We start from the raw sequence: 11,580 nt of genomic DNA, 5'->3' as shown, positions 1-11,580 counted from the left end.
AACACATTGACCTACAAGCATAGGGAAAGTCCCATCTCTGAAAGTCTACAAGCAGAGCCCAAGTGCTCATCACGCAGGGAGCTTCCTCAGTAGATGGCAGGCTGGAGAACGTCCTTTCCACTCATTTCCTATCCATAGGAAGCCACGCTTAGATTCATTTGTGAGGTAAAAAGACTTGGGCTGTGGTCCCAGTTCTGCACTGACTGAGGCTTTGGACCAGCCACAGCCTCTGAGCTTTCTTGGTTGTGAAATAGAAATGACACCTGCACTGCCTACTTTAGAGATTTTGTGAGGTTCAAATGAGATCACACATGCTTAAGTACTCCGTGAAAGCCTTAAATGAAACGTATTATTTACCATGTAACCTTCAGGAGTCGCAGCCTCACTGAATAACAAAGTGCCACAATGTACAATGTAAACACTGCTGCAGGCAGAGCTGCGAATTAGAGCAGAGATCTGCCTCTTCTGCACTGAGCTACTGCCCTAGGGAAGATAGTGGGGTTCAGGAGCGTCTGGTTGGTTGGGATCTGTCAAAGGCTTGTTGTTCTAGACATCAGGGAGACTCCTTGGGGCCTACTACTGTCTTAAATCCTCATGAAAATTAGCAGAAAATAAAAACTACAGACATAACAAACCTTCCCTTTGGGTCCATTGATTTAAGCTTCAAGGAAAGTCAAGAACAGTTAACAGTATTTCACTTCCCCTTTAGCAAGACAAACCCAGTGAAACCATTTAAAGGCTTTTTATTAGGAACCAGGGGAATGAGCTGCTTATCCCTCTATAACAGTCTAGAGCAGGTCGTCAGGCCCAGGATGGAGAGAGGTTATCAAAGGTGCTGTGGTGTGCTTTGCTGCACGTGCTTAGGGCCTGGAAGGAAAGGTGGTGGCAATGGAGGCTGGCAGGAACTGGTGTTAGCCAAAACACCAAAATCCTAAGGAGAGCCCCTCTACCTTCCTTCTAACTCCACTTGAGGCTGGGGCATGCCAGGAGACAGCGAATGTGAGCAGGACGCAGCAGTGTCATCTGAACCCCTGGCTTCGTTCAGTGCTACTTCACTTGCTGGCCCTCCACTCTTCTTGCTGTTTAGTGATTAGGTATTTGAAGAACTCATACACAGACCACGCGATGGCTGTGGAGGGGATCTGGTAAATTACTCTAGCCTGCACCCCTCGGAAGTAGGCGGTCACCCCACCTACTTGATATACCGTCCTGAAGGCACTAGCCATGCCTGTGATATGTCCTGTAATGTGTGAGTTCAAAGCCAAGGACTCCTGGGTGTTGAGCAGTGTTTTGCAAACGTCCAGTGGGGTTGTGGCTGCGGCAGCTACAGCTCCTGCGCAAGCTCCAGAGAGGACGTGGGAGCTTGGGTTGTACCGTCTCTGGGGGTTAAAGTGCTCCTGCAGGAATTCATAGGTCATGAAGTGAATGGCTTGGAAGGGAACGTTCATGGTCAGCTGGGTGGTGTAGCTGCGGTAAAAGGCCCCGGCTCCTTCATTTTGCCACACTGCCCGTACACAGTCTGTCACCCGGTGGTATGGTGAGTTGTACATCTGCATCCTCTGCTTGACCACTGGTAGTGCCATCAAAGTGGAAGGAAGTGGTGACAGCAGCCAACCAGTGATGGACAGTGTCGGAGAGTGTCCAGATTCAGAGTCCCAAGTCAGCAAATCAGCCAATGGAATATAGAGAGAAAACAGTATGAGTGAGCTGCGGGCTAACCTGAGAAGTCAGTTTCCCTTTTTTGAGGGGAGGGAGTAGGCAGAGGGTTGGTAACCAGTCAAAAAACAATAAACCCACTTTCATCAGGACTTCAGTAAAGCCAGCCAATTCACATATAGGATATATCTATGGTTTGGGAGCTCCAGAGAGTCTTCTTAAACTAAGTACCTATCTCTGATCTTACCCTCTTACAACTCCCAACAAGAAATGACTCCGTGACAGTGAACATCATCATGAACACAGGCCCCTAACAATCCCAATCCTCAGGAACAAAAAGCACCTAACTCTTGATGTGAGATGGTGATCCTCCTAGAGGGCAGGAGAGAGAAGTGCTACCAAAGAAAAGATTCTTAGCCAAAAAGAGTTGGCTTTAGTTTGCAAACACCTCCCATTCCCTCAAGTACATAACACGGTGTGCCCTCTGTGGAACTTCAGCTTAGCTTTGGCCCCTTCCACCCCACGGCCTTGCCCAGACAGAAAATGAATGTGGCAACAATGCTATCTCCTCATATTTGTTCATCCTCACACGGAGAATGTTTTTGGAGAATTTTCCTACAACTGAAAAGCTAAGATCCCAGCAGAAATGCAGGGGCTGAGTTCTACAATTTAAACTTTCCTTCCTATCTCAACTAGCTTAATTTTGATAAGAAAGGCATTTTTTTTTTTTTTTTGAGACGGAGTCTTGCTCTGTCGCCAGGCTGGAGTGCAGTGGTGCAATCTCGGCTCACTGCAACCTCCGCCTCCTGGGTGCAAGCGATTCTTCCGCCTCAACCTCCCGAGTAGGTGGGACCACAGGCACGTGCCACCACGCCCGGCTAATTTTTGTATTTTTAGTAGAGACGGGGTTTCACCATGTTGGCCAGGATGGTCTCGATCTCTTGACCTCCTGCTCCACCCGCCTCGGCCTCCCAAAGTGCTGGGATTACAGGCGTGAGCCACCGCACCTGGCCAAGAAAGGCAATATATTTAAGTGCCAATTCCAGCAAATCACAGGGGGCAGGAAAAAAAAGTATCCATCTTTACCTCTTTGAAGAAAAATCAATCTGCTAAACTTTCAGGACAGATCAAATCTACTGCAAAGGAGACTTCCACCAGGAAAACCCAAGAACAGGCCACAGGGAGCCATATCTTTTTTGAGGGAAGCCCCAAGGATTAATGAAATCCCAGTGAATCTGCTTCCTGTCCAAGGGGGCGGGGGTGCCTCCTAAGTACTGAAAACATGGAGGGAGCACCCTCTAGTGGTAAAACAGGGTAACAGGATTTCCCACCAAAACTGATGTGCTTTCTTCTGCCAACTGGAACTATAGATGCAGCTGCCCACACAGGCATAGGCTGAGAAATCATTACCTTCCGCAGGGTTCATGGCTGCATCATGAAGTAATGTTGCCACACACCCGGCTGCACCTGCAAACAAAAAAAAATAACTGCCACGTGTAAGGCCAAGAGAGTGTGACCAACTCATGGAGGTCTTCCAATGAAGGGGAGTGGCTATGCTACATCACAATGGAGAAAGGGAACATTAAGAGCTAGTCCAAGAGATGGAGGACCCACTGCTCCTTAACTCCTGTTTAAGAAAGGACGATGTCTGTTCCCACCAACTTTGTAAGGTCACAAATGTATTCCACATCTATGATAAGAAGACCAGAAAGAGCAGCTCAGATCTTATCAATAAACATCTTTCTGGGAATAAATGCAGCTTACAGCCCAGATAGGAAGCAGATGCACTGCTGCATAAGGATTCCAGCACATCACCTGCCGCCAGTGGAGGGAGAATATGGGGCCAGGTAGTCAGATCTCGTGGAATCTCACCACAGAATCCCACCACTGTCCTGCTGCCAGACCCGTTTGCAGATCCTAACATTTGTCTAGAAAGATCTTTCATTCAGGTCCTAAACTACTCTACCCCTCACCCTCTCCACACTCAACTTGGTTTCCAGGCAGTCCTGAAGCCCTAGGCTGCTATTCTTCCTCTTACTTCCACACAACCTTCTGATTTCTTCATGTAGTTCCTTAGCCCCACCCCCACCCACTTTGTCATGTTCTCAACACAAACTGCCTCTGGTGAGTGGGAATCCTGAAAAGGTGAGGCGAAGAGCAGGGGTTTCATTAGTATCTTCCTTGGGTGGCTGGCTGGGTTACCTCCAATCCTGCCCCTAGGAGGACACCACCCACCTCTCAGACATACACTGGGGTAGTTCAGTGTGTCTCCACGTTACCAGGGCATTGGAAGTTGATGCCAGGGAGAAGATGAGAGGAACAAGTCAAGCTGGTAGGTAAGGGAGGATGATACTGTAACCCTTTGTTGAGGTGCCCCAAAGGAAAAAGTGGGGTCGAAGCGGCCCGTTGTCTGAGAACATCAGGTTTGGAAGTCCCTCCCTTATAATCTGGCCTATCCCAGCCCAAAACTTCAGCTCCAAACCATGCTGAGACTGGAAAGCACTGACAGCAGCAAAGCCCAAAGAGTTGGGAAAGTGGGGGAACCAGCACAGGAAGGCTCAATACCATTGGCAATATGGCTATTGCCCCCAGGGTGGATTACATCACTCAATGTCTTTTTTAACTTTTCGTAGCAGGCAAAATAAAGGGCGTGGGCAGGCCCTGCGCCTGTTGCTGTGACGTTCAGCCCCCGCATGGGCCTCCATAGGCCCTCCGTTCTTATAATCCGCCAGAGGGCCTCCAACACATTGCGATAGCGGGCAGCTGGGTCAGGCTGTAGACTCTGCATCCGGGTCTGAAATTACAGCAAGGAGAAGCGCAATGTCAGCAAAGCCAACTTCTTGCCCCACCTCAGCACACAGGCTTTGGGCACTGGGCAGACCTTTTACATGGAGCTATGCCAATCTGTGAGAGGGATATTCAGCTATGTCCAAATCTATAGCTGATCTTTTTTTTTTTTTCTTTTTTTTTTAAAGACGGGGTTTCGCCATGTTGGTCAGGCTGGTCTTGAACTCCTGACCTCATGTGATCCACCCGCCTTGGCCTCCAAAGTGCTTGGATTACAGGCGTGAGCCACCACGCCTGGCCTATAGCTGATCTTTCTTATCAGCCTTGGAACTTTCTTTTTTTAGTCATCTATGACCCTAAGAATGGAACACCATTATTTTCCCTGAAAAAATAATGCCACCACTTGCTAAATGTCTTGGTACTCCAAAAGGATTCAGAGCCTCAGCAACAAATATCAAGCTTGTGCTTCAGAAGTTACTTTTTCACCTTAATACACTCAAGCTGACAGTTCTTTACAAATGGATTCTAAATTCAAGTATTGACTGTCTATGACATACTTTATGCTTTATACCTAAAGACTGCCCCCAGCCCTGAGGGGCGGCTAATTTGATATTTTTTCAGACTATCTGGCAATGGCAGCTGGGTCTACATCCAGTCTTGGCATTCTTAAAAATGCTGCTTTTATTTCTTGGGAAAGAAAGTTTACCCTGAAATTGCAAAGATGGGAGTGTCTAGCTAGAAACCAATCTAGTCTCCAATCCTGTAGTGCCCTTCCAGATTTCTAATCTATATTTATTGAATCCCAAAATTGGCATTAACAAATAAAATCAGTCTCAGTGAAACATAATCCTTGGAATCTCTCGAAAGGATTCAATGATTGGAATAAAAGTGTAGGGTAGATACTTTGTATGATGTTCCTGGACAGTTTTGTTGAAATTTGGGAAATTAATCTTATTTGAAACACCTCCCTAAGTTAGACCTTTTCTGAAGAGTGTGTATCCTCAGCAAAGTTTCTCATCTACTGACCCATTTTAAGGTAAAGTAACATGGAACTTATAGTTAATATAAAATCAATGTCTGGTGCCAGACACACAATAAGCACTTATGATTTGTTTGCTGAATTAATGAATGAATCTTTTGCCACATAACAGTATCAGTTACAATCACTGGTGAGCCAATAAGGGCAAGTGATGCCCAAGTATAGTTTAAACTTCTGCTTCAATCTAATCACTGGATTCCATTTGGACTTAAAAGCTTGAACCTTTGGCCAGGCACAGTGGTTCACGCCTGTAATTCCAGCACTTTGGGAGGCCGAGGTGGGCAGATCACCTGAGGTCAGGAGTTCGAGATCAGCCTGGCCAATATGGTGAAACCCTGTCTCTACTAAAAATACAGAAAAATTAGCCAGGCATGGTGGCGTGCACCTGTAACCCCAGCTACTTGAGAGGCAGGAGAATCACTTGAACCTGCAAGGTGGAGGTTGCAGTGAGCCAAGATCACGCCACTGCACTGCAGTCCTGGGCAACAAGAGTGAAACTCTGTCAAGAAAAAAANAAAAAAAAAAAAAAAAAAGAAAAAAAAAAGCTTGAACCTTCCTCTTGGCCAGCTGGAATCCAAGAGTAATACCTTTTCTCAAGAGCATGGGAGAAAAGAAACTAACCAGATGAACAGGTCTCAGTTAGCTGCAAGAAATCCACACATTCCTCTGGTTATTTTCTCTTGCCTGCTACCAATAAAAAACCGGAAGCTTAAAAGGTTAGTTACTGGATGTGTACAGTATTACTTATCACAATTTGACACAATCTTTCCTACTTCCCCCCACCCCCACCCCCAAACCTCATGTATTTCCAATAAAGGATTTGTTTACTGATCTTTCCTATCACACGAGGCATATAAAATCCATCAGAAGAGTTATTCATAGAGACTACAGGTCAAATGCTGGCTATAGCTACTAATAAGCAAAGATAAACTGAGCCTCTTGGCTTAACGTGTTTCCATACATTTATTCAAAACTAATCTTGTATAGGGGAATGTTCAGAAATTACATTGCTCTGCTGCAGTCAATGGTGTATTTGGCCACCAATTCTGAAAGGTTTGGCTTTGGAGGCCTGGAACTCTTCATCCCCAAGAGAAAACTGGATTCTGGATAAGCTACTTTGAACATTCTATACACATATCTAAATCTAACTCAACAATTCTAACTCAATGAAAACATACCCTTATGGAGAGGACCTGGGCATAAGCTATGCCAAATATAAAAATGAATTTGTGGGCCAATAAATCTGCCTTTTACAGAAAGATGAAATATCTAAGTAAGAATTTCTGAAAAACCTTAATATGCAAAACCTCTACTTGGCTTTGGCAAAAAGCCAAACAACCCAGTAGAGAGGTAAGTGGTTTGGTAAAAGACAAGCCACATTTGAGTCAAAAAGCCTGAGTCCGAGCCTTAGCTTTGCTAGTTGTGTCATCTTGGGTATGTCACTCAACCCTCTAAACTTCAAAATTGTCATCTATAACATGAGGCCACGAATGGCTGGCTCATAGGGCTGTTGTGGGGATTAAAAGAGATAAGGCATGTGAAAGCCACTGGTAATTTATAAGGTGCTATAAAGATTTGTATTGCATTCAAAATGATTCTAAGACATATTTGTCCATATCTAAGAATTTACAGATCATGGTAGCATTGCCTCCAGTATAAGTCATTTCACAAATACACATGGGCAACTAACTGTCCTTAGTCACTAATAAATCGAGTTAATTTTGTGTTTTTTGTTTTTCTTTTAAAGTTTCTCTGTGGCTATAATAATTTACGTGTCCCACTATTAATCTGAAGGTCATATGTTCAAGGATAAACTTTACCATGAAATTTTGTGCCTTGCCCTGTTCTTGTAATCTGCTTTTGGGGAGCTGTATGGAAATCTTGAGAGTCTGTTACACTGAGTTCAAATCATAACTGTGCCACTTAAACTCTGTGACCTTGGGCAAGTTATATAACTGTTCTCTAAGCCTCCTTTCAACTGTAAAATAATGAAAATGGTTTCTACTTCATGAAGTTGCTTCACAGAGTAAATGAATACATGTATGTAAGGCACTTCAGATAGTGCTTGGCACACAAGATCACTGAATACTTATTAGATGCAAGAAAATCAAATAAGCTAATGTCCTCATTTCCTAACCTTTCACAGGTGAATATGTATAGATATCGTTTACATCTAGAAATTGGAGATTTATCTCCCTCTGCTCTTCCCCTTTTTATTATATAAGTGGATATTTGCTTCACCACTTCAGAACCAACAACAGCAGCTTGATGATAGGTGGGTACTTAGGTAGATGATTTTGAGAAGGGTTCCAGCTGTTTTGGGTTGCAGAAATCAGTCCCCAGAGATAAAGTCTGGTGCCTCTGAGGCCCCGAAAAGGAAACTGGGATTTATCTGGGTTCCCAAGCCTCTCCATTATGACCATGAAAATAGCTGGTTGAATAACCATGGCCCAACAAGGCTATGCTGACTTCTCATGGTCCCTCTCAAGGATATTTAAAGTCAACTTGACCCTGATAAGTTGCTGGGGATGGACAGGCTTGCATGCCAAGAGGCAATGTCAGCTTTCATTTCCAAACATTGTGGTTGCCCTTTAGGCTCCAACTACATGGATACCTGCCTCCAGTCTTAAAGACTGGGCTGCTTTTCCTCTCCATCATCTACTTAGCCAGGGACAAGCAAACTGGGAAGCCCTTTCTGAAGGAAGGGATTTGAACTTCACTTTCATGCCTGCAAAAGCATTTAACATACTCACTGACACAAATCATACTGGTCTCACCTAGTTCTTCCCTTTAAGTCATTTAAATCCCAGTATTAAGTGCAAATGAATACAAGTCTTCTAAAATAAGCTTTTGTATTGTTGACGACTCCTCAGCATTTTTTTCTCAAAACATTATTTCCTTAATGTAGGGCTTCCTGGCATAACTGCAATGTTGTATGACTAATTTTTAAAAACAAAAATTCTAAAGCTTATGTAAATGAGTAATAACTGTTCTTCAAAATAGTTACCTTGGAAGGCTACAATTGACTTATTCCAGCAATGCTGTGGTTATGCAAAACATTTCTGGAACTTCTCTTTCAGGAGTGTTTCCTCAATGGGTTTATCGGCCTCAGGAGTAAAGCAGTCTCCTTGCTTTCCAGTCCCACATTATTTTGACACCAAGCAGTATTACCCATTTTGACCGCCCACTTTTTTCACCATATTTGATTCTGAATAGTCTCTGTTCCTGCAAAATCAATTCCATCTTGTCACAGGGCAAAGATTTGCCTCTATTAAGGATATGCACCCAAATATTCTAGAAGCATTTTTAACAGGAATTTATAAAATGTTTATAGCAACAATAGCACTATGTAAATTATATGGAATAAGAAGATAACCTTCCATTATGTAATGAAACAGTGGTTAAATGGATAAGTTGCAGTAATATTTCTAAGACAAACTATTACTCTGTATTTTTCAAGCCACAATAATTTTCACTGCTTTCTCTGATCTTTTTTTTTTTTTTTTTTTTTTTGGGACGGAGTTTCGCTCTTGTAACCCAGGCTGGAGTGCAATGGCGCGATCTCGGCTCACCGCAACCTCCGCCTCCTGGGTTCAGGCAATTCTCCTGCCTCAGCCTCCTGAGTAGCTGGGATTACAGGCACGCGCCACCATGCCCAGCTAATGTTTTGTATTTTTAGTAGAGACGGGGTTTCACCGTGTTGACCAGGATGGTCTCGATCTCTTGACCTCATGATCCACCCGCCTCGGCCTCCCAAAGTGCTGGGATTACAGGCTTGAGCCACCGCGCCCGGCCTCTGATCTATTTTTTATTCAGTACTCATCCAGAAAAACAGCATCCTAAACCCTGCACTCTACTAACAGTCTAAGTCTAAGTCCAAGTCTACCTTTAAGGAGGTTACTCTGCAGCTAGATTTTATTAACTTTTGGATATGTGGCATTAACTCCCAAGTCATTCAACCTAGAGTCTATACATATAATGTCTGCATCTTATTATTTGTACTTACTCGTTTTACATTTCAGTGTTGTTACTTCCTTCTCATGGATTTTACTGTTTATTTCTATTTCTTCCAAGTGACAAGGGCATTTAACATTCTAATGTCCATTTTAGTCAAGTGCATTTACCCTATTTTCAGTGGATATGGCCCTTGTTAGGAGTTACCTTGTGCTAAAATACTTCTGCCAATTTGATGTCATTCACAAAGCTTAATGAGCACTTTCCACATTACTAATGAAAACATGAAATGGTACTGAAACTAGAAGGAAGTAAAAGAGATCTACTTTGCATTTCCCAAATTGACTCTCTCCTCCTTTTGAATACACAACACTTTCCTGATTTGAAGAGAAAACATACAACAAGAAGCTGCCAGGTTACTGTTTGACTATTACCGTTAACATGTAAAGGAGGCATTGGTCTCTGTCATATTTATTTCAACAGTCCCCTCCACTTTACTTCTCCCTCAATTCAGTCCTCACCTTTAGTGGCTGGCACTTTTACTAACGTATAAGAATAAGACTGTAAAGAACAATCATCTGTTTCTTTCTTCACCCAGTTTTCTTCAGGAGGACCTGATGACTTCTGTACATATTAATCATCCTGCTTGGTTGTGAATGCCATTAGTTTTACTTTCACATGGATGGTGTCCTCTTGTTGATCTCATTCCATTTTCTTCATACTTACATCTACTTTCTAAAACTGTCACTTCTTGCTAGGCAATTTCTCCCTTTCTGTCAACTTCAGGTGGCCAAAGAAATACGCTATCAGTTTCATCTCTCTTGTTTGGAGGCTGATGTGCTCCCTGCACATACAGTCCTAATCCCAGCTCAATTTTCATGTTCAGGAAATAGGTGGGGTATCATGCTTGCTTCACAGAGAAACTGAAACCTTTTCCTGAATACGATCTTTCCCATATTACTTCCAGTCTGGAACTCTGCATTCTCACTGCACAATGATTTCCAATCACTCATGTGTTAAGATTTAACATGTAAGTCCTTTATCTAGCTGAGAGATCCCAGATTCGGGTTCCTGCCCCGTCAGTAAGGGAAGATATAGTAGGGAGTTTGTAAAAGCACTAGCCCAGAAAACATCTCAAGTCATTAGATCCAATTCAGATCTGGTTCACGCCAGCTGGCTTCACCTTAAGTTAGTAGCACTTACCTGAGCTTCGGGACACCCCATCCCACCCTATTCCTGTTAGGTCCCAGGTGGGGTCCACAGCTTTGGCTGACAGATTTTCGGTCCTGAGTCCCGATTCAGATTTCACTGACGGTTAGAATAGGTCCTGGTTCCTGACTGGGATCAACTCCCAGCTGGGACCTTGCTTGAATGGAGTGTCGGTTCGAATCGTGTGGTAGTGGCAGGAGCCAGAAAAGAACCCATGTCGGCTCCGGCTCTCAGCCGGGATCCTGGCTCCGGACAAGACCCAGGGGTCGGGTCAGCCCCAGGTCGGGTTCGAAGCCCAGTGCAGGTCTCACCTTGACGCAGTCGATGGGGTACATCACGCAGTGCTCCAGGATCCCTGCCACGGCGCCCGCCACCATGTGCGTGGTGACAGTGGCTCCAGCCGGCAGCGCCTCGTAGTCCGGGCCGGAGTCCGGATCTTGTCGTACTGGGGGCCTGCAGGCCCCGGCCTCCCCGCCGCCGGCCCCCCGGCCCACGCCCCGCTGCAGCCACCCGTCCAGCAGCGCCGACTCCCCGGGGCTCCGCCCGGGCCCTGCCGCCGGCCCCCCCGCCACACCACCAGCACCCCGCCCCTCCAACTCCATCCACCCGGGCCAGCTGCGGCGCCCACCCTCGCCGCTGCTGCCACTACTGCTGCCGCCGCCCCCCAGCCCCGTAGTGTCCGCCTCAGGCGCGGCCCAGAGAGCCCGGGGCCTCCGGCTCCCGCTTGGCCCCGCGGACACGCCCCTCAACCAACCATTGGTGCAGGCGCTAAGTTAGGCCCACCCCTTTCCCTACGTAAGAAAAATCTGCCGGTACTATTAGCGAAGTCGCCTGTCATTCCTCCGCCCTGAGGCGTTGCTAGCGCCTAGATCCCACCCCTTCCCCTTTGATCTTGGAAGCTTCTTGTTTATTGGTCACTGATTGGCCGACATGTG

At 45.4% G+C, this 11,580-nt stretch overlaps 1 protein-coding gene across 5 annotated transcripts; it reads right to left on the bottom strand.

Annotated features, from left to right (window-relative positions):
• Nucleotides 1-726: 726 nt before the first annotated feature.
• On the bottom strand, nucleotides 727-11,373 carry SLC25A28 (solute carrier family 25 member 28). 5 transcript variants are annotated; one of them, XM_017531291.1, is made up of 4 exons: nucleotides 10,957-11,373; nucleotides 4,222-4,450; nucleotides 3,067-3,123; nucleotides 727-1,570 (listed from the first exon to the last, which is right to left on the bottom strand). In XM_017531291.1, exons 1-4 carry the CDS (start codon nucleotides 11,245-11,247, stop codon nucleotides 1,053-1,055), a joined length of 1,095 nt encoding a protein of 364 aa, XP_017386780.1. In that variant the 5' UTR covers nucleotides 11,248-11,373; the 3' UTR covers nucleotides 727-1,052. The 5 variants fall into 5 exon arrangements, with proteins under 5 accessions (XP_017386780.1, XP_037595472.1, XP_037595470.1 ...); XM_037739544.1 differs by having other exon boundaries at nucleotides 10,640-11,355; XM_037739542.1 differs by having other exon boundaries at nucleotides 3,936-4,450; nucleotides 10,957-11,201.
• Between the last annotated feature and the right edge of the window lie 207 nt (nucleotides 11,374-11,580).

The sequence above is a fragment of the Cebus imitator genome, unplaced genomic scaffold, assembly GCF_001604975.1.
Source record: "Cebus imitator isolate Cc_AM_T3 unplaced genomic scaffold, Cebus_imitator-1.0 Scaffold71, whole genome shotgun sequence".
NCBI lineage: Eukaryota > Metazoa > Chordata > Mammalia > Primates > Cebidae > Cebus > Cebus imitator.
This window is presented reverse-complemented; position numbering and strand designations above follow the sequence as displayed.